At 50.3% G+C, this 23677-nt stretch overlaps 1 protein-coding gene across 1 annotated transcript in view; it reads left to right on the top strand.

Moving 5' to 3' along the window:
- Nucleotides 1-23677, top strand: part of LOC141026045 (uncharacterized) — a 192628-nt gene that overhangs the window by 37006 nt on the left and 131945 nt on the right. Inside the window, exons 6-7 of the mRNA XM_073501995.1 lie at nucleotides 21914-21933; nucleotides 23308-23520. Of these exons, the coding sequence (XP_073358096.1) occupies nucleotides 21914-21933; nucleotides 23308-23520 (233 nt within the window). The remainder of the gene's footprint in view (nucleotides 1-21913; nucleotides 21934-23307; nucleotides 23521-23677) is intronic.

The following is a 23677-nucleotide window of genomic DNA, read 5'->3' on the forward strand; positions in this document are numbered from 1 at the left end:
CTTGCTTTCTGACCTTCTGCTTGACGGGTCGCGCATGGGGACAAAAAGCAAGGTGTGCTCAATCACTTCCCTGGGAACGCCGGGGATGTCAGATGCTTGCCATGCAAACACATCGACATTCGCCCGCAGGAAAGTGACGAGCGTGCTTTCCTATTTGCTGTCGAGGGTGGAGCTTATGGTGAAAGCTCCTCTCGTGCCATCCTCCTTGACGGACATCTTCTTGGTCTCTGGTGGCGCAGCTCTGGATTTCTTGCTGTGATGCCCCCGATTTGACCGTACACTAATCATACATGCAAATGTGTACGACCAAGATCAGGGACTCACGGGAAGAAATCACAACACAACTCTAAAACATAAATAAGTCATACAAGCATCATAATACAAGCCAGGGGCCTCGAGGGCTCGAATACAAGTGCTCGATCACAGACGAGTCAGCGGAAGCAACAATATCTGAGTACAGACATAAGTTAAACAAGTTTGCCTTAAGAAGGCTAGCACAAACTGGGATACAGATCGAACGAGGCGCAGGCCTCCTGCCTGGGATCCTCCTAACTACTCCTGGTCGTCGTCAGCGGGCTGCACGTAGTAGTAGGCACCTCCAGTGTCGTAGGTGTCGTCGTCGACGGTGGCATCTGGCTCCTGGGCTCCAACATCTGGTTGCGACAACTAGATAGAAAGGAAAGGGGGAAAAGAGGGAGAGAAGCAACCGTGAGTACTCATCCAAAGTACTCGCAAGCAAGGAGCTATACTACATATGCATGGGTATATGTGTAAAGGGGCATATCAGTGGACTGAACTGCAGAATGCCAGAATAAAAGGGGGATAGCTAGCCCTGTCGAAGACTACGCTTCTGGCCATCTCCATCTTGCAGCATGTAGAAGAGAGTAGATTGAAGTCCTCCAAGTAGCATCGCATAGCATAATCCTACCCGGCGATCCCCTCCTCGTCGCCCTGTTAGAGAGCGATCACCGGGTTGTATCTGGAACTTGGAAGGGTGTATTTTATTCAGTATCCAGTTCTAGTTGTCATAAGGTCAAGGTACAACTCTGGGTCGTCCTTTTACCGAGGGACACGGTTATTCGAATAGATAAACTTCCCTGCAGGGGTGCACCACATAACCCAACACGCTCGATCCCATTTGGCCGGACACACTTTCCTGGGCCATGCCCGGCCTCGTAAGATCAACGCGTCGCAGCCCCACCTAAGCACAACAGAGCGGTCAGCACGCCGGTCTAACCCTATGCGCGCAGGGGTCTGGGCCCATCGCCCTATGCACACCTGCACGTTGCGTACGCGGCCGGAAGCAGACCTAGCCTAGTGGCGTTCCAGTCCAATCCGGCGCGCGCCACTCAGTCGCTGACGTCAAGAAGGCTTCGGCTGATACCACGACGCCGGGATACCCATAACTACTCCCGCGTAGATGGTTAGTGTGTATAGACCAAATGGCCAGACTCAGATCAAATACCAAGATCTCGTTAAGCGTGTTAAGTATCCGCGAACGCCGACCAGGGCCAGGCCCACCTCTCACCTTGGTGGTCTCAACCTGCCCTGTCGCTCCGCCACAAAGATCCACTTGCGGGTACTCCTACGAGCCGACCCGACTTTAGTCATCACATGTGTCATGTATGTAGTATATAAGTATATACCCGTGATCACCGCCCAGGTGATCACGGCCCGATAGTATAGCACAGCAGACGGACAAGAATGTAGGGCAACTGATGGAAATCTAGCATCCTATACTAAGCATGTAGGATTGCAGGTAAAGGTAACAACAGTGGTAGCAAGGATAGGCTATGCATCAGGATAGGATATCGGAAAACAGTAACATGCTACACTACTCTAATGCAAGCATTATAGAGAAGAATAGGCGATATCTGGTGATCAAGGGGGGGGCTTGCCTGGTTGCTCTGGCAAGTAGGAGGGGTCGTCGACTCCGTAGTCGAACTGGGCAGCAACAGTGTCGGTCTCGTAGTCTACTGGAGAGAAGAGGGGGAAGAAACAGTAAATACAATGCAAACATAAGCATGACGATGCGTGACATGACAATGAACGGTGCTAGGTGTGTCCTAACGCGACAGTAGGTGGTACCGGCGAAGGGGGGGGGACATCCGGGAGGTATTCCCGATGTTTCGCGTTTTCGGACAGACGGACCGGAGGGGGAAAGTTGCTAGTTCGATAGGTTAGGGAGGTGTGGTGGACGAACGGAGTGCGTATTCGGATTCGTCTCGTCATTCTGAGCAACTTTCATATAGAAAACATTTTCATCCGAGTTACGGTTTAAAAGATATGAATTTTCAAAGATTATTTGAATTTCTGGAATTATTTAATTAACAGAAAAGGGATATGACGTCAGCATGACGTATGAGTGACGTCAGCGGTCAACAGTCCGGTTGACTGGTCAAAACTGACACGGGGGACCCACCTGTCATAGACAGTGGGTTAACAGAAGATTAAACTAATTAATTTTTAGTTAATTAACTACTGGGCCCACCTGTCAGTGAGTGATTAGATTAATTAATTATTTTGATTTATAAAACATTTTCCTTTTCATTTTTTTTCTTTTTTTTCTTTTTGCGGCGGGGCCCGCATGTCAGTGGCTGGGTCTGCCCAGTCAGCACGTTGACTGGGTGGACCCAGTCAACGGGGCCCACGGGCCCACTGGTAGTGGCACTGGGGGGGCCCAGGCCAACCACGTCGGCGGCCGGCGCCGGAGCAACTCCGGCGACCAAAACAGCGGCGGCCCCTCGCCGGAGTTGGCCGGAATCGCGCTACGGGGCTCGGGGAGGAGCGGGGCTAGGCCCATTCGAAAGGGCTCGCAGCGCCGCATCCAGGGGTGGCCGGGGCTTCGCCGGACTTGGCCGGAATCGGCGCCGGCGAGCGGCGGAGGCGGCGGCGCGCACGGGTGCCCGACGGAAACGAGGCTACGGCGGGCTATCGAGCAAGCGGAGGGGCTGGGGGGCATCTACGCGAGGTGGGGAGTGCAACGGGCTTGAGCCCGTGACCATAAGGTCACCGGAGACCCGCCGCCGGCGAGCTCCGCGGCGCGGCGTTCGGGCGCGCGCGGGGAAGAAGCTAGGGGGCGCGCGAGAGAGAAAGGACAGGGGAGGAGGGGGGAAGAGGCTCACCGCGCGGCACACGGAGGCCGGTGAGAGCTTAGGAGCAGCAGGTCAGCGCCGGGGAAGGAGGGGGTCGCCGGCGTCCGAAGTTGAAGACGAGCTCGGGGAGGCCGTTGCAGTGGCTCCGAGCTTCAACGGAGAGGCGGAGGTGGTGAAGTCGAGGGCGGCGACGGCGTATGACACGGCGAGGTGGCGATTGGGGCACGGTGGCCGTGTGAACGACGGGAACGGCGGCGAACGCGTTGGGCGTGGGGAAGAAGAGAGCGGCGCCGATTTGGGGGGGAAGAGGGAGGCGCAGGGGCCGAGAGGAGAGCGGGGCGAGTGGGAGAGAGGCCCGAGGAGGCGGGGGGGAGCTGGCGCCCTTATCCTCCCCGTCGCCGGCGAGGGGGTGCGGCGGGGACGGCCCCTGTTCCGACCCCGATCTGGGGAGCAGGGAAGGGGGCGAGGGGGAGTGGGAGATGGGCTAGGCCGGCTGGGCCGGGGGTCGGCCCAGTTGGGCCAGCGGTCCAGTGGGGGGGGAGGGCCTTCTCTCTTTTTTTTCTTTGCCTGTGCTGTGTTCTTTTGCTTTTTCTTTTTATTTGTTTATTTTCTCTTCTGTTTTATTTCATTTAAAAGTATTTAGGTATTTTATAAAAATGTGTTTTCTCCACCATAATTACCAGTGTATTATTTGGCACCCACCGAACATTTTTGTTTAAATTTTTGAAAACTTTTATTTTCCACTTTGATTTTAATTGAAGTTTGAACTAGGAGTTTGAACAGAAATGTGATGCAATTGTGATCAAGCCCTGTTTAGCAACATGATTAGCTTAATCTCAGAGAGTTACTGTAGCATGATTCTCGGGGTGTTACAAATCTCCTCCACTACAAGAAATCTCGTCCCGAGATTTAGGAGGTAGAAGGAAACAGTGCGGGGTATTCTTCGCGCAGACGATCCTCTCGTTCCCAAGTGGCCTCATCTTCAGAATGGTGCGACCACTGGACTTTGAGAAACTTGATCGCCTTCTGACGTGTGCGGCGTTCAGCTTGGTCGAGAATGCGGACCGGATGTTCCTTATAGGAGAGGTCTTGCTGCAATTCGAGCACTTCATGATCCACAGCTCGGATTGGATCCTTGAAGCAACGGCGGAGCTGTGACACATGGAACACATCGTGAACCTGAGAAAGGTTCGGCAGTAGCTCCAGTTGGTATGCCACTTTTCCACGCCTTTCGAGAATAGTGAATGGGCCAATATAGCGAGGAGCTAGTTTGCCCTTGATCCCGAAGCGGTGAGCACCCTTCATAGGTGTGACTCGAAGATAAGCCTTTTCGCCAGGTTGATAGACCATGTCTTTATGATGACGGTCATACTGACTCTTCTGACGTGACTGAGCAGTCTTGAGATTCTCACGAATAATGCGGACTTGTTCTTCGGCATCTTGGATAATATCCGGACCGAAGAGTGGACGTTCCCCAGTTTCTGACCAGTTCAGAGGGGTTCGGCACTTTCGTCCATACAACACTTCGAAGGGGGCCATCTTCAGACTAGCTTGATAGCTATTATTATAAGAGAACTCAGCATACGGGAGAGATTCCTCCCATTTCTTGCCGAAGGAAATAACGCAAGCTCGAAGCATGTCTTCGAGAACTTGATTGACGCGTTCAACTTGTCCTTGCGATTGAGGATGAAACGCAGTACTGAATGACAGATGAGTTCCCATAGCTTCTTGGAAACTTGCCCAGAATCTTGAAGTGAATAAGCTGCCACGGTCTAAGCTGATAACCAATGGAATACCGTGGAGTGAAACAATCCTGGTCATATAGAGCGTTGCCAACTGGCTAGCAGTGATCGTTTCTTTGACCGCCAGAAAATGTGCAACTTTGGAAAGTCGGTCAATGACGACAAGAATAGCATCATTACCTTTCTGTGATTTGGGAAATCCAGTGACGAAGTCCATCTCAACATGGTCCCATTTCCATTCAGGAATAGAGATAGGTTGCAGAGTTCCAGCAGGCCTTTGATGTTCTGCTTTGATACGACGGCAAACGTCACACTCAGCAACATAACGAGCAATGGCTTGCTTCATATTAGACCACCAGAATCTCTGACGGATGTCTTGATACATCTTTTTACTACCAGGATGGATACACAGAGGTGTATCATGAGCTTCTTTCATAACTTCCTGTGTCATATCCAGGTTTTTCTCTGCACATGGCACCACTAGGCGGCCCTTGAAGTATAGGGTGCCATCTTCAGCAATGGTGAATAATGAGGGCTTTCCTTCTGCGAGGTAGCGCTTAATCTTGTGGGCTTCAGAGTCATACTTATGTAGCCTTTTGATGCTATCCACGAGATCTGGTTTAGCAACTAGGGTATTGAGGGAACCCTGGGTAACAACGTGGAGGTTCACCTTGCCAAACTCCTTAGGAGGGGGAGTGAGTGCACCCGAAGGGACAATATGGAGGTTCAGCTTCCTGAATTCTTCAACAAGCGAGGGCTGAACTTTGTGAACCTGGAGGTGGTTGCAGTAAGACTTGCGGCTCAAGGCATCCGCCATTACATTAGCCTTGCCTGGCGTATAGGAAATACCCAAGTCAAAGTCTGCAACAAGCTCCATCCATCTCTGTTGACGGAGGTTCAGATCTGGCTGAGTAAACAGATACTTCAGACTTTGGTGGTCAGTGAAGATCTCGCAACGATTACCGAGAAGGTAATGTCGCCACTGCTTCAGCGCATGAATGACAGCAGCAAGTTCGAGGTCGTGAACTGGGTAGTTCTCTTCGTGAGGGCGCAATTTCCGAGAGGCATACGCAATCACCTTGCGGTCTTGCATTAGGACACAGCCTAATCCTTGACGGGAAGCGTCGCAGTAAATGACAAAGTCCTTCTTAGTATCAGGTGGAGCTAGAACTGGAGCAGAAGTCAACTTGTCTTTGAGTGCTTGGAAACTTTCCTGACATTTGTCTGTCCATTGGAACTTGACACCCTTATGCAACAGGTTAGTCAGAGGCCTGGCGATCTTAGAGAAGTTCTCGACGAATCGACGGCAATAGCTGGCGAGACCGAGAAAACTTCTGACTTGCTTCACGTTCTTGGGAGGAGTCCAATCAAGAATAGCCTGAACTCGTTCAGGGTTGACGGCAATACCATCCTTAGAGATGACAGGCCCGAGATAGGTTACTTCGGGTAGCCAGAATTCACATTTGGAGAACTTGGCATATAGTTGATGCTCTCGTAGCTTTTCCAGCACAAGTCGAAGATGTTCAGCATGTTCTTCTTCGTTCTTGGAAAATACCAGGATATCATCCAGATAAACCACGACGAACTTGTCGAGGTAATCCATGAATATATAGTTCATCAGACGAGAGAAGGTGGCTGGAGCATTGGTTAAACCGAAAGACATGACGGTGTACTCGTATGAACCATAGCGAGTCACGAAGGCGGTCTTTGGGATATCCTCTTCGCGAACACGGATCTGGTGGTAGCCCAACCTCAAGTCGAGCTTAGAGAACACTGACGAACCCGCCAGTTGATCATACAGATCATTGATCCGAGGAAGGGGGTATTTATTCTGGATGGTAGCTTGGTTTATAGGACGGTAGTCTTGAACTAACCGGTTTGTCCCATCCTTCTTCTTGACAAAGAGAGAAGGTGCTCCCCAAGGAGAGCAACTTGGGCGAATGAATCCTTTGCGAAGAGATTTGTCGATTTCCTCCTTAAGCTCAAGGAGTTCATGCGGCGGCATTTTGTAGGGTCGCTTGGCTATAGGAGTGGTGCCTGGTTTCAAGTCGATGATGAATTCGACAGCTCTAGCAGGGGGAATCCCTGGAAGTTCTTCAGGGAAGACGTCGAGGAATTCACGCATGACGGGAATGTTTTCAATGCCCTCGAGTGGTGCAGCGTTCAATGCATTCAATGCATAGAGCCTTGCCTCGGCATTTTGCACCAGATGAGCTTGGTAAGCAACTATTTCATTTGAAGGGTGTAGCAGATGGACGGTCTTAGTGGCGCAAACTATAGAAGCAGTATGCGCTTTCAACCAATCCATACCCAAAATGAGGTCGATGTTAGACGTCTTGAGGATAATGGGAGAGGCATAGAATTCCAGCCCTTCGATTTCCACGGGGACATCGATGCCAACCAAGGAGGTTTGACACTGTCCCACGGGGGTTTTGACCAATACAGAGGTGTTCATCTCCTCACATTTAATGTCGTGCTTGTATGCAAAATCTTCTGACATGAATGAATGCGATGCACCTGTATCAAATAAAACGGATGCTGGTACTGAATTTACGAGGAGTGTACCCATCACAGTAGCAGGCTGGTCTTGAGCTTCGTTGAGATCAACGTGGTTGGCATGAGCACGACCATAAGACTTAGCATTGTTGTTGCGAGGCTGATTGTTACCACGGCCAGTTGCTGGAAGGGCCAGTTGATTCTGGTTCTGGTTGCATTCTTTAGCACGGTGTCCTGGTTGACCACACCTGAAGCACAAGCCATTATTTGGAGTGGGAACAGGAGCTTGGGATGGTGGAGCTGGAAGTCTTGACTTCCTAGATGGTGGTGGAGGCAGACGAGGTGCAGCATATGTCTGCCTTGGGGCAGATGCATTTGGACGGTACATGCTGTTTGGGATCCATATCTTACGCTTCTGTGCGGGCGAGCCCGAAGATGAGCCCGTGTCATGGTTGCGCCTGTGAGAGCCCTGGTATTCCTGCAGACCAGTTTCGACATTGATGGCCTTGTTCACCAAGGTGGAGAAATCAGCAAAGTCATGCACTAGAAGTGCGAGCTTGATGTCAGCTTGAAGGCCATCACGGAACTTCTCCTGTCTGCGTGCATCAGTTGCAATGTCTTCTTCAGCATAGCGGGACAAGTCCAAAAACTCCCGCTGATAAGCTTCGACAGTTTTGTTGCCTTGGGTGAGGTTGCGGAACTCACGCTTCTTCCGGTCCATGACTCCTTGAGGAATGAAGCGGGCACGGAAAGCAGCTTGGAAGTCTGGCCATGTGATGATTGTTCCAGCTGGCAGAGTACGCCTGTGGCTGTCCCACCATTGAGCTGCGGGTCCCTTCAAGAAGAAGGAAGCAAAGGTGACATAGCTGGCAGGGGCTACATCAGCAGACTCCATCTCATAGGTGATGTCACGGAGCCAGTCATCAGCATCCAGGGGCTGAGTTGAGCTGCGGTAGATGGTTGGGTTGAGGCGTATGAAATCTTGAAGAGTCACTTGGGCTTGCTGCTGGTTCATATTGGGGCGAGGGAACTGAGCCATCATATTTTCCATGAACTGGCGGTTCAGTTCAAACTGTTGGATCATACCAGCCATGTACTCAGGTGGTGGTGGGGCATCGCCACCACGACCACGACCACCTGGTCTAACCATCCTGCTAATATATAACAGGGGTAGTTCAGCATTGAGAAATTTGCAATGACAAGAATCATTCATGATGAAACATGCATAATGAAAGGAGCACGATAGCTACTACATAGTAGTTGGCATAACTTACAAAAGGGGTCATGCATAGAGTTCAGTACATAGAGTTCAGTACATAGACTAAAACATCATAGGCGGCACACAGGCTCGCGGCGAATGCATCTAACACTGCAAGCAAGCCTACATCAGTCCCAAGAGGTACTGTGGAGGTAATCGTAGCCCGACAGCTGGTAGTGAGGCAACGGATAGCCCTCCACGTCAGCAGACTGGGGGCCGCGGATACTCAGGTGTAGAGCCCGACGTTCAGGTGGCAGAAGAGGACCAAGTGCGGGAGAGTAGCCTCCCACCTCTGGCCAACCGACACCGTGGGGCAGTACGCGGTACCTGTCCAGATCGGACAAAGGGGTGCAGCAGCGTCAGAGCACGGTAAAGGTGCTGACGGGTGGTGTACATCTCGTGGCGAAGAGCTCGGTTAGCTTGATCCAGCCCATCAGCATGCAGAACCAGGTGCTGATGGTAGAAGGGCTCTCGGGTGACAGTGGAGTAGGCAGCAGTATAGTATCCCTCCGCACCAACATTAGATGCGATATCAATGTGCCTGAAAGGGGAGGTGTCCAACTCCTGTACTCTCCACGAAGACGTGTCAGAGCAGCATAGGCAGCATCGTGGACAGCCATATCGATGGTCACACCAACACCATGTGCGGCGTGCAGCACAGTAGTGGAGTCGTACTCCCGAGAGTAGAGGTGGACGATGGCACGGTACTGCTCCTGGTTAAAGTCCTGGTACTCCTCGTAGACGGTGTACTCAGGGTGCCAGCGATAACCCAGATAGGTCATCATCTCAGCTAGCACCGCAGGTGATCCCGAGGCACCAATGGCCGTCGTGTGGCGCACGACCTGCCTCGAGGGTTCCATCTGAAAGCAAAGACGTTTCAAAGGAGTCAAATGACAGTGTGTGAATTGTTCAAAATACTACTCTAAGAAACATATATGGTTTATCCAACTTTGGGGTGAATGCGGTCACGGGATCCTAGTGTTAAAGTTAGTAAATTCGTTTAACCCGAGTAGAAGAGAGTTCAGAGTCCCAGAGAAAAGGTCGAGGAGTAAAAGATACTAGTACCACCCAATGGCGACATGGGCCCGTAAGACACACAGCCATGTTAGTAAAAGTTTTGTAATGTCTAGAATCGACTTCGGCCAAGGAGTGTGGAAAGGGGGATTCCTACAGGCAGTCGGCTCTGATACCAACTTGTGACGCCCCCGATTTGACCGTACACTAATCATACATGCAAATGTGTACGACCAAGATCAGGGACTCACGGGAAGATATCACAACACAACTCTAAAACATAAATAAGTCATACAAGCATCATAATACAAGCCAGGGGCCTCGAGGGCTCGAATACAAGTGCTCGATCACAGACAAGTCAGCGGAAGCAACAATATCTGAGTACAGACATAAGTTAAACAAGTTTGCCTTAAGAAGGCTAGCACAAACTGGGATACAGATCGAACGAGGCGCAGGCCTCCTGCCTGGGATCCTCCTAACTACTCCTGGTCGTCGTCAGCGGGCTGCACGTAGTAGTAGGCACCTCCAGTGTCGTAGGTGTCGTCGTCGACGGTGGCGTCTGGCTCCTGGGCTCCAACATCTGGTTGCGACAACTAGATAGAAAGGAAAGGGGGAAAAGAGGGAGAGAAGCAACCGTGAGTACTCATCCAAAGTACTCGCAAGCAAGGAGCTATACTACATATGCATGGGTATATGTGTAAAGGGGCATATCAGTGGACTGAACTGCAGAATGCCAGAATAAAAGGGGGATAGCTAGCCCTGTCGAAGACTACGCTTCTGGCCATCTCCATCTTGCAGCATGTAGAAGAGAGTAGATTGAAGTCCTCCAAGTAGCATCGCATAGCATAATCCTACCCGGCGATCCCCTCCTCGTCGCCCTGTTAGAGAGCGATCACCGGGTTGTATCTGGCACTTGGAAGGGTGTATTTTATTCAGTATCCAGTTCTAGTTGTCATAAGGTCAAGGTACAACTCTGGGTCGTCCTTTTACTGAGGGACACGGCTATTCGAATAGATAAACTTCCCTGCAGGGGTGCACCACATAACCCAACACGCTCGATCCCATTTGGCCGGACACACTTTCCTGGGTCATGCCCGGCCTCGTAAGATCAACGCGTCGCAGCCCCACCTAAGCACAACAGAGCGGTCAGCACGCCGGTCTAACCCTATGCGCGCAGGGGTCTGGGCCCATCGCCCTATGCACACCTGCACGTTGCGTACGCGGCCGGAAGCAGACCTAGCCTAGTGGCGTTCCAGTCCAATCCGGCGCACGCCACTCAGTCGCTGACGTCAAGAAGGCTTCGGCTGATACCACGACGCCGGGATACCCATAACTACTCCCGCGTAGATGGTTAGTGCGTATAGACCAAATGGCCAGACTCAGATCAAATACCAAGATCTCGTTAAGCGTGTTAAGTATCCGCGAACGCCGACCAGGGCCAGGCCCACCTCTCACCTTGGTGGTCTCAACCTGCCCTGTCGCTCCGCCACAAAGATCCACTTGCGGGTACTCCTACGAGCCGACCCGACTTTAGTCATCACATGTGTCATGTATGTAGTATATAAGTATATACCCATGATCACCGCCCAGGTGATCACGGCCCGATAGTATAGCACAGCAGACGGACAAGAATGTAGGGCCACTGATGGAAATCTAGCATCCTATACTAAGCATGTAGGATTGCAGGTAAAGGTAACAACAGTGGTAGCAAGGATAGGCTATGCATCAGGATAGGATATCGGAAAACAGTAACATGCTACACTACTCTAATGCAAGCAGTATAGAGAAGAATAGGCGATATCTGGTGATCAAGGGGGGGGCTTGCCTGGTTGCTCTGGCAAGTAGGAGGGGTCGTCGACTCCGTAGTCGAACTGGGCAGCAGCAGTGTCGGTCTCGTAGTCTACCGGAGAGAAGAGGGGGAAGAAACAGTAAATACAATGCAAACATAAGCATGACGATGCGTGACATGACAATGAACGGTGCTAGGTGTGTCCTAACGCGATAGTAGGTGGTACCGACGAAGGGGGGGACATCCGGGAGGTATTCCCGATGTTTCGCGTTTTCGGACAGACGGACCGGAGGGGGAAAGTTGCTAGTTCGATAGGTTAGGGAGGTGTGGTGGACGAACAGACTGCGTATTCGGATTCGTCTCGTCGTTCTGAGCAACTTTCATATAGAAAACATTTTCATCCGAGTTACGGTTTAAAAGATATGAATTTTCAAAGATTATTTGAATTTCTGGAATTATTTAATTAACAGAAAAGGGATATGACGTCAGCATGACGTATGAGTGACGTCAGCGGTCAACAGTCCGGTTGACTGGTCAAAACTGACACGGGGGACCCACCTGTCATAGACAGTGGGTTAACAGAAGATTAAACTAATTAATTTTTAGTTAATTAACTACTGGGCCCACCTGTCAGTGAGTGATTAGATTAATTAATTATTTTTATTTATAAAGCATTTTCCTTTTCTTTTTTTTCTTTTTTTTAATTTTTGCGGCGGGGCCTGCATGTCAGTGGCTGGGTCTGCCCAGTCAGCATGTTGACTGGGTGGACCCAGTCAACGGGGCCCACGGGCCCACTGGCAGTGGCACTGGGGGGGGGCCCAGGCCAGCCACGTCGGCGGCCGGCGCCGGAGCAACTCCGGCGACCAAAACAGCGGCGGCCCCTCGCCGGAGTTGGCCGGAATCGCGCTACGGGGCTCGGGGAGGAGCGGGGCTAGGCCCATTCGAAAGGGCTCGCAGCGCCGCATCCAGGGGTGGCCGGGGCTTCATCGGACTTGGCCGGAATCGGCGCCGGCGAGCGGCGGAGGCGGCGGCGCGCACGGGTGCCCGACGGAAACGAGGCTACGGCGGGCTATCGAGCAAGCGGAGGGGCTGGGGGGCATCTACGCGAGGTGGGGAGTGCAACGGGCTTGAGCCCGTGACCATAAGGTCACCGGAGACCCGCCGGCGGCGAGCTCCGCGGCGCGACGTTCGGGCGCGCGCGGGGAAGAAGCTAGGGGGCGCGCGAGAGAGAAAGGACAGGGGAGGAGGGGGGAAGAGGCTCACCGCGCGGCACACGGAGGCCGGTGAGAGCTTAGGAGCAGCAGGTCGGCGCCGGGGAAGGAGGGGGTCGGCGGCGTCCGAAGTTGAAGACGAGCTCGGGGAGGCCGTTGCAGTGGCTCCGAGCTTCAACGGAGAGGCGGAGGTGGTGTAGTCGAGGGCGGCGACGGCGTATGACACGGCGAGGTGGCGATTGGGGCACGGTGGCCGTGTGAACGACGGGAACGGCGGCGAGCGCATCGGGCGTGGGGAAGAAGAGAGCGGCGCGGATCTGGGGGGGAAGAGGGAGGCGCAGGGGCCGAGAGGAGAGCGGGGCGAGTGGGAGAGAGGCCCGAGGAGGCGGGGGGGAGCTGGCGCCCTTATCCTCCCCGGCGCCGGCGAGGGGGTGCGGCGGGGACGGCCCCTGTTCCGACCCCGGTCGGGGGAACAGGGAAGGGGGCGAGGGGGAGTGGGAGATGGGCTAGGCCGGCTGGGCCGGGGGTCGGCCCAGTTGGGCCAGCGGTCTAGTGGGGGGGAGGGCCTTCTCTCTTTTTTTTTCTTTGCCTGTGCTGTGTTCTTTTGCTTTTTCTTTTTATTTGTTTATTTTCTCTTCTGTTTTATTTCATTTAAAAGTATTTAGGTATTTTATAAAAATGTGTTTTCTCCACCATAATTACCATTGTATTATTTGGCACCCACCGAACATTTTTGTTTAAATTTTTGAAAACTTTTATTTTCCACTTTGATTTTAATTGAAGTTTGAACTAGGAGTTTGAAAAGAAATGTGATGCAATTGTGATCAAGCCCTGTTTAGCAACATGATTAGCTTAATCTCAGAGAGTTACTGTAGCATGATTCTCAGGGTGTTACACTTGCTCTTGCCGGTGGAGCTCTCTGGCACGTCCTCGGTGGTAGCACAACACTCCAAAAGAGGTGCGCTTGCTGGAGTGGGTGCGAGAGGTCTTGCCGGTCTTCTTCTTCCCTCCCGGGGCTTCAGCAGCAGGAGCAAGTGCCTTGGCGGTAGCTGCTGCAACTGCTTCCCGGTAGAGTAGGTCGGCACAGATCAGCGCATCCTTCTTGTCGGAGGGGACGGTGATGATGTTCATCGGCCCATGCATCTTCAGCGTGTTGTAGGCGTAGTGTGACGCCGCCATGAACTTGGCCAGTGCCGGGCGGCCGAGGATCCCGTTGTAGGGCAAGGGGATCTCGGCTACGTCGAAGACAATCCTCTCTGTCCTGTAGTTCAGCTCGCCTCCAAACGTCACAGGCAATGTGACCTTCCCCTTCGGCTGGCTCCTTCCCGGGTTGACCCCTTGAAACGTGCCCGTTTCCTCGCGGTCTCCATCAGGAATTTGCAGCCTTTTGATCACAACGGGTGAGATCAAGTTCAAACCGGCCCCGCCGTCAACCAGCGCCTTGTACACCTTGAGGTTGCGTACTGTTGGTGAGACCAACAAGGGCAAACACCCGACCGCAGTTGTGCGGTCAGGGTGGTCCTCGGCGTCAAAGATGAGGGGCGTGCTGAACCACTTCAGCGGCTTCTGAGCGTCGAACGAGGGCTCCGCTGCTGTGATCTCATGCGCCCACTACTTGAGCTGGCAGTGAGAGGTATGCAGCGAGGCGCCACCATAGACGCACATGGCCTCGGCACCATCCTAGCCCTTCTCCTTGTCCCGCCTCTCATACTCAGCTTTTTTCTTCTCAGCAAGCAGCTCGACTTGCCGGCAGTTCTGGAGGTCGTGGCCCTTGGTGCGGTGGGTCTTGTAGTACTGCTTGTCGGAGCTTCCTGGCTTCTCAGCAGCCGCCAAGGCCCGGCCGCTGGCGCACCCGGCAATCTCCTTGTCGGGGTCGTCTGCCTTGTCCTTCTTGGCGGCGCCGGTGCTGTCGGATCCCTCCACGGCAAGCACAGTCTTGCCCTTGTGTTTCCTGTTGCGACGCTGGCCCTTCTTCATCGGGGCGGCGGTGTCTTCATCAGTAGAGTCGATTTCCATGCTGGCGTCCTCGTCGGGGTACTTCCTTCCCTCTTCGGCCCGGGCGCACCTATCTGCCAGAACATAAAGTTCAGCCACATCATTAACCTTGTTCATCGCCAGCTCTTCGCGCATCTTGCGGTTGCGCACGTTCTGGTGGAACACGCTAATCACGACGACGGGATGAACATCTGGGATGTTGCACTGCACCTGGCTGAACCTCTGGATGTACTTGTGTAGGGTTTCCCCTTCCTTCTGGGAATGATATGCAAATCACTGGCCTGGGCCATGAGCTTGGTGGCCTCCGATGAAGGCTCCAACAAACTCATGGCACAAATCTGACCAAGAAGAAATGGAATCCGCCGGCAAGTGCATCAACCAAGACATGACGTTGGGCTTCAGTGCCAACAGGAAGTAATTGGCAAGCACATTGTCGTCGCGAGCTCCGGCAGCTTGCATCGTGATGGTGTAGATGCTGAGGAACTCTGACGGATGGGTCTTGCAATTGTACTTCTCGCCGAAGTCGGGCTTGAACGTGCGGTGGGACGGCCGCTGGAACTGCCGTAGCTCACGGGTGAAGGCTGGGCAACCGACCTCGTAAGGTAGGCCGCCAGAGCCCCCCGGTGCCGGGTGGTCCATTGCGGGTCCCGCCCGCTTATCCGACTGGTGGCGTGTATCGCGCCGGTGCTCGATGGTGGTTCGAGCGTCTTCATGGGCTCGCTCTCGAAGAACTTGGCGCTGGTTGCGGTGGGTCCGTGGATCGGATGACGCTATGGAGATGTTATCACAAGCGTCATCACGACGGACCGACACCCGCGACGGCGGGCATGGAGGAGGAGAGTGCACCATGGCCGCAGCTCCCCCGGTCCTCCCACCGCTGGCATGTGGTGGCTCGACAGAGCGCCGGCCCGAGGGCCCCGCCGGTCGCGGATCATCTTTATTGGCGACGGTGACAAGGCTTCGGATGGTGGCCCTCCACTCGTCGAGCTTCTCCGCAGCAGGAGGGAAGTCGAGGAGCAGCTGCGCACGCGCCAAAGCTTCTGCTGGCGTGGGTGCTGGCAAAAGCTGCATGGACCATGGCGCGCTTCGACTTCTAACCACGTTAGAAGGAGATATCACGGTCCAGTGGCTGCGTGCCATTTTTGCCAGCACTTCGGCGGGCATGCTGGACTCCTTCGTCCCACAGACGGTGCACAGGGCTCTTCCCACGACGGTGTCCAGGGTCACCAGCGTGGTGACGCTGCTCGTCGTGCACACCATGCGAAGATCACGCCGTGAGCGCCGGGGTGGGCGTCTTGCAGGTCGCCGCTCCGCCCGCAGGGGGCACAACGACAACTCTGGAGGGCCCCGCGCCGCCTGCGGGGGGCCCAGCCACGTCTTTGGACTTGGCAATGCGCGGCCCGTCGTCTGGCGCACGAGCGACGCCGCTCCCCAGGCTCTGATTGCCAGAGCGATGCTGGTGTTCGCGGGACGCGGCTTGGGTTCTGTCTGCAATCGGCCCGCTGCTCGTCCGCACTGGCACGGGCCGTTCGGCTCCCGATGAGCCGATCGCCATGATCGTCTTCTTCTTGGGAGCCATGGCGATGAAGAACTGCTAGGCTAACTGCTAGACCAGATTCTCACAATTGCGCCCCCTACCTGGCGCGCCAAAGAAGTCGGTGGGAAACGACACCTATGGGATCACAAGAATCCCTACTACGATTGGCGGGGCATGGAGTTGCGAAAAGAGCAGGATTAACAGTCAACAGAAAATCGTTTACCCAGGTTCGGGCCGCAAAGATGCGTAATACCCTAGTCCTGCTTTGGTGTGTATTTGAGAGAGTTCTTGAGCTCTCGAACTAACTATCGTGGCTGCGTCGTTCAAAACAGCCGAATCCCTCTCAAGTATGCCATGGGCCTCCTTTTATAGTCGAAAGGGGCTGCCACAGTGGCACACAGGAGGTGGAAAGGCCTACAGTACTGCGAGCTTATCGCCCGCATTACAGGACAAGACGCATTTAATGCATCTCTTAGGTGTCCCCTTGCTTTATCGGGGACGGGAACGGAGCCCGTCCCGTCCATTGCCGCCTCGCCTCGCTTCGACACGCGCCCAGGCCAGCGATGCGTGCAGTGCCATGTAGGCAGGCAGGCAGCTAAGGTGGCGCGGTGGTAGGGTCTTCACGAAGATCTGCATACCACCACGCAGGTGCTTGCTGAGTTGGCTCGGAAGCCGCCCGTCGCCACGCAGGTGCCTGCCCAGCTGGTTGAGCTAGCAGCTTCTTGGGGACGGCGGTGGAGTCTTGGTAGACGCGAGCCTGGCTGTGGCCCCGCTGATGCCCTTGGCAAGGGTCTTGTCGTGGCGTTGCAGTCGTCGCCGGCAAGGATCTTGCCGGGATCTTGTGGCTTTCCTCAGCAAGGATCTTGCCGAGGGTCGTTGTCTTCTGGTCCTCATATGATCTTGTGTGTTTATGATCTTGACAAAGATCTGCATGCCACCGCAGAGGTGCCTCCCGAGCCCTAGTTCCAGTACAGTTGTTGACGGTGCTTGGAACCTTTGGGCTCAAGGTTGGCTCGCTCTACCAGTGTTTGGGCAGGTTGCCCCGGCAAGGCTCTTGCCGGGGCCGCGGAGGCCGCCCCGACAAGGATCTTGCCGGGGGAGTCCACCTCGCCCTCTTGCTCTTTGGTGTTTCTGGTCTTGGTGTTGCCTCGACCGTCTTGTGCTTCGGCTTCTCTCCGGCTTCCCTCCTTTGCCCTGCTACGTGCGGCCGCGGCGCGCGACTCTGACTGCCTGTGCACAAGTAAAGGGGTGAAAAGGAGAGCCCCTACTTTTGTACACCGACACTCATAATGCCTAATTGGTATGTTAAAGTGTGCAGCAAGGCGCGAGGCGATGATACCTCCCAGGATGGGACCCTTAGTACGGTTCAGTTTTAACCGCTTGGCAACAATAGCGCCCATACTAATAGTGTTATCACGGAACAAGGCATGGCACAGAATGATAATATCAGGGGCACTGAGGTTGCCACAGTTTCCGCGACCAATTAAGCATCTACTAGCAAATATTGCAAAGTAACGTAGAATAGGAAAGTGTATGCTAGTAATTCTTGCATCAGAAACCTTCCTGATTTCCCCTACAGCAATTGTATCAATAAACCCCTCCACATCGTTACGATGTGGTTCCTCTACGCTGCCCGAAAAGGGCAACTTGCAAACCTCACAAATTTCATAAAGGGACATCTCCTTATACTCATCATATAAATAAAAATCCACCGAAGGTGGTGACCTGCTAGCATGAAAATGAAAATTTTGCACAAAGATATTAGTGAGTAGGAGATACTGTTCGCGCTGGTCGCGGAGGAAGTCGGTGAGGCCCGCATTCTCAACCAACTCATAGAAATCATCATAAATCCCGGATGCTCTCAAGAACTCATCACAAGGCCATTCACACGGCCGAACCTCCGCGGTGCGAGGGATATTATATTTGGGCTCTTATCTTCTTCACTTTGCTTATCCTTCGAGCTTCGGCTCGAAGAGCCCCTCAAAAATCTCTTCATCATTTTCTGAAAATTTCTTAAAATTTTAGTAACTTCAAATAAAAGTGAACCAAACTCAACAAAATTGATAGCAACTACTCCCACAAGTGCCTAGAGACTATATCATGCATTAGAACTACTTGGGACCAAATAAATTTGACATGCAAGCTCAAGAACAGGGTCACCTAGGCAGCAAAAATTTGCAATGAATAAAGCACTAGAACAAAAACTAATTGGACCATTGGAGGAGCCACATACCAAAGAACAATCCCCCAAAGCAGTTTTGTGAGTGGAGCTTTGAGCAAGGAGATCGAAAATGGCAGCAAGATGAGCTAGAACTCGTGCTTGAGCTGGCTGGTGATTTTTTTGGGAGGAAGAAGGAGTCTGTGGTGGCTGGAATAAGTGGAGGGGAGCCACCATGGGCCCACAAGGCAGGGGGCGCGCCCTGGACCCTCGTGGCCAGGTGCTTTCTCCCCTGATGTGTTCTCAGTGCCAAATATTCTTAAATATTCTAGAAAAAATCATATTTCAATTTCAGGGCATTTGGAGAACTTTTATTTTTGGGGTATTTTTTATTGAATGGATAATTCAGAAAACAGGCAGAAAATACTATTTTTGCTTCATTTAATCTAAATAACAGAAAGTAAAAGGAGTGTACAGAAGGTTGTGCCTTCTAACTTCATCCATCTCATGTTCATCAAAAGGAATCCACTAACAAGGTTGATCAAGTCATGTTAACAAACTCATTCCGAATCGCATGAATTCGGAGAAATTTTGAATAGCACTAAGTTACCTCAACGGGGATATGCACGTCCCCAATAATAAGAATATCATATTTCTTCTTGACAGTAGGTAGAGGAAATTCAAAACCTCCAAAAATAATCAATGGTATTGTTCCAATAGAGTTTATACTATGAACTTGCGGTTGTTTCCTCGGAAAGTGTACCGTATGCTCATTACCATTAACATGAAAAGTGAAATTGCCTTTGTTGCAATCAATAACATCCCCTGCAGTGTTCAAAAAGGGTCTTCCAAGAATAATAGACATACTATCATCCTCGGTTATATCAAGAATAACAAATTTCGTTAAAATAGTAACGTTCGCAACCACAAGAGGCACATCCTCACAAACACCGACAGGTATAGCAGTTGATTTATCAGCCATTTGAAAAGATATTTCAGTAGGTGTCAACTTCTTCAAATCAAGTCTACGATATAAAGAGAGAGGCATAACACTAACACCGGCTCCAAGATCACATAAAGCAGTTCTAACATAGTTTCTTTTAATGGAGCATGGTATAGTTGGTACCCCTGGATCTCCAAGTTTCTTTGGTTTTCCACCCTTAAAAGTATAATTAGCAAGCATGGTGGAAATTTCAGCTTCCGGTATCTTTCTTTTATTTGTAACAATTTCTTTCATATACATGGCATAGGGATTCATTTTAAGCATATCAGTCAAACGCATACGCAAAAAGAGATAGGTCTAATCATTTCAGCAAAGCTCTCAAAATCCTCATCATCCTTTTTCTTGGATGGTTTAGGAGGAAAAGGCATGGGTTTCTGAACCCATGGCTCTCTTTCTTTACCGTGCTTCCTAGCAACAAAGTCTCTCTTATCATAACGTTGATTCTTTGATTGTGGGTTATCAAGATCAACAGCAGGTTCAATTTGTACATCATTGTTATTACTAGGTAGAGCATCAACATGAACATCATCATTAACATTATCACTAGGTTCATGTTCATTACCAGATTGTGTTTCAGCATCAGAAATAGAAATATCATTGGGATTCTCAAGTGTGTCAACAATAGGTTCACTAGAAGCATGCAAAGTCCTATCATTTTTCTTTTTCTTCCTTTTAGAAGGACTAGGTGCATCTTTATTAGTTCTATGAGAATCTTGCTCAATTCTCTTAGGGTGGCCCTCAGGATACAGAGGTTCCTGAGTAATTTTACCCCCTCTAGTTGCAACTCTAACAGCAAAGTCATTATTCTTACTCTTTAATTCATTGAGCAAATCATTCTGAGCTTTAAGTACTTGTTGTACTTGAGTGGTGACCATAGAAGCATGTTTATTAATAAGTTTGGGTTCACCTTTAACTCTAGACATATAATCACTCAAGTGTTCAATCATATAAGCATTGCGTTTTAATTGTATACCAAAATAAGCATTGAAATCTTCTTGCTTAACCATAAAGTTATCAAACTCATCCAGGCATTGGCTAGCAAACTTAGTAGGCGGGATTTCAGCTTTATCATATCTATAGAGAGAATTTACATTTACTACATGTGTCGGGTTAGCAAGACCATGTGTTTCTTCAACATGCGGTAAATAAAGACCATGTATTTCTTCCACAGGAGGTAAATTCTTAACATCTTCAGCTTTAATACCTTTTTCTTTCATAGATTTTCTTTGCCTCTTGCATATCTTTAGGTCTGAGAAATAGAATACCCCTTTTCTTCGTAGTTGGATGAGGAGTTGGTTTAGGAAGTGTCCAATTATTTTCCTTTGCCAACATATTATTCAATAGAATTTCAGCTTCATCAACAGTTCTTTCCCTGAAAACACAACCAGCACAACTATCCAGGTGGTCTCTGGAAGCATCGGTTAGTCCATTATAAAAGATATCAAGTATTTCATTTTTCTTGAGAGGATGATCAGGCAAAGCATTAAGTAATTGGAGAAGCCTCCCCCAAGCTTGTGGGAGACTCTCTTCTTCAATTTGCACAAAATTATATATATCCCTTAAAGCAGCTTGTTTCTTATAAGCAGGGAAATATTTAGCAGAGAAGTAATAAATCATATCCTGCGGACTACGCACACAACCAGGATCAAGAGAATTAATCCATGTCTTAGCATCACCATTTAAAGAGAACGGAAATAATTTAAGGATATAGTAGTAACGAGTTTTCTCATCATTAGTGAATAGGGTGGCTATATCATTTAATTTAGTAAGATGTGCCACAACAGTTTCAGATTCATAGCCATAGAAAGGAGCAGATTGAACCAGAGTAATTATCTCAGGATCGACAGAGAAATCATAATCCTTATCAGTAACAAAGATAGGTGAAGTAGCATAAGCAGGATCATATTTCATTCTAGCATTCAGAGATTTTTCTTTCAGCTTAGCTAATAATTTCTTAAGATCGCTCCTATCATTGCAAGCAAGAAAGTCTCTAGCAGTTTCTTCATCCATAACATAACCCTCAGGCACGACAGGCAATTCATATCTAGGAGGAGAATCTTCATCATCACTTTCATCAATATTATCAGTTTCAATAATTTCATTCTCTCTAGCCCTAGCAAGTTGTTCATCCAGAAATTCACCTAGTGGCACAGTATTATCAAGCATAGAAGTAGTTTCATCATAAGTATCATGCATAGCAGAAGTGGCATCATCAATCACATGCGACATATCAGAATTAATAGCAGAAGCAGGTTTAGGTGTCGCAAGCTTACTCAAAACAGAAGGTGAATCAAGTGCAGAGCTAGATGGCAGTTCTTTACCTCCCCTCGTAGTTGAGGGATAAATTTTGGTTTTCTCGTCTTTCAAGTTCCTCATAGTGACCGGTAGATATAAATCCCAAGTGACTCAAAGAATAGAGCTATGCTCCCCGGCAACAGCGCCAGAAAATAGTCTTGATAACCCACAAGTATAGGGGATGGCAATAGTTTTCGAGGGCAGAGTATTCAACCCAAATTTATTGATTCGACACAAGGGGAGCCAAAGAATATTCTCAAGTATTAGCAGTTGAGTTGTCAATTCAACCACACCTGGATAACTTAATATCTGCAGTAAAGTATTTAGTAGCAAAGTAGCGGTAACGGCGGCAAAAGTAACAGTGATAGTTTAGTAGTGATTGTAACAATGGCAACGGAAAAGTAAATAAGCGAAGAACAATATGTGAAAAGCTCGTAGGCATTGGATCGGTGATGGAGAATTATGTTGGATGCGATTATTCATGCAACAGTCATAACATAGGGTGACACAGAACTAGCTCCAATTCATCAATGTAATGTAGGCATCTATTCCGAATATAGTCATACGTGCTTATGGAAAAGAACTTGCATGACATCTTTTGTCCTACCCTCCCGTGATAGCGGGGTCCTAGTGGAAACTAAGGGATATTAAGGCCTCCTTTTAATAGAGTACCAGACCAAAGCATTAACACATGGTGAATACATGAACTCCTCAAACTACGGTCATCACCGGGAGTGGTCCCGATTATTGTCACTTAGGGGTTGCCGGATCATAACACATAGTAGGTGACTATTGACTTGCAAGATAGGATATAGAACTCACATATATTCATGAAAACATAATAGGTTCAGATCTGAAATCATGGCACTCGGGCCCTAGTGACAAGCATTAAGCATAGCAAAGTCATAGCAACATCAATCTCAGAACATTGTGGATACTAGGGATCAAACCCTAACAAAACTAACTCGATTACATGATAAATCTCATCCAACCCATCACCTTCCAGCAAGCCTACGATGGAATTACTCACGCACGACGGTGAGCATCATGAAATTTGTGATGGAGGATGGTTGATGATGACGATGGCGACGGATCCCCCTCTCCGGAGCCCCAAACGGACTCCAAATCAGCCCTCCTGAGAGAGATTAGGGCTTGGCGGCGGCTCCGTATTGTAAAACGCGATGAATTCTACTCTCTGATTTTTTTCTCCCCGAACATGAATATATAGAGTTGGAGTTGAGGTCGGTGGAGCACCAGGGGGCCCACGAGGCAGGGGGCGCCCCCCAGGGGGGCGCGCCTCCCACCCTCGTGGACAGGGTGTGGGCCCCCTGGCCTTGATTCTTTCGCCGGTATTTTTTATTATTTCCAAAAATAATATCCGTGAAGTTTCAGGTCATTCCGAGAACTTTTGTTTCTGCACAAAAATAACACCATGGCAATTCTGCTGAGAACAGCGTCAGTCCGGGTTAGTTCCATTCAAATCATGCAAGTTAGAGTCCAAAACAAGGGCAAAAGTGTTTGGAAAAGTAGATACGACGGAGACGTATCAAAGTGAAGAATTTAAGAAAAGCAACATAAGATAGGACAGCTTTGTTCGCGAACACAACATTTCTGTATGGACAGATATGCAGATATCTCTTCTTTTATTCTTATTTATGTACTTAAACTCTACATCTATATTGTGATTCTTACACATGTTTTCCATTCTGCGTAGATAAAGTACCACATGGACACTGAAGCTGCACCAGTTACGAAGGCTTGTACACAAATGATGAAGTCAGCAGTACGCCAGCAGCAATACAGGCTCAAGAAGAAGTATTTTGATCCTTTCCCTCTCAATTTGGTGACGAGAATTTCTCCTGTCAAATCAATGACTGATGACCAATGGAATGCCCTTGTGGAAAGTTGGAAGAATCCCACAAAAATGGTACACTTCTTCCTGAAAACCTAACTCTTTTCTTCTACTCCCTCCGTCCCATAATATAAGATGCTATTACAACCGATATGTGAGTATCGGTTATAATAACATCTTATATTATGGGACAGAGGGAGTACATGCTAACCTACAAAGTGCCTTACTTGTA

Source organism: Aegilops tauschii, chromosome 6 (assembly GCF_002575655.3).
Source record: "Aegilops tauschii subsp. strangulata cultivar AL8/78 chromosome 6, Aet v6.0, whole genome shotgun sequence".
Taxonomy (NCBI): Eukaryota; Viridiplantae; Streptophyta; class Magnoliopsida; order Poales; family Poaceae; genus Aegilops; species Aegilops tauschii.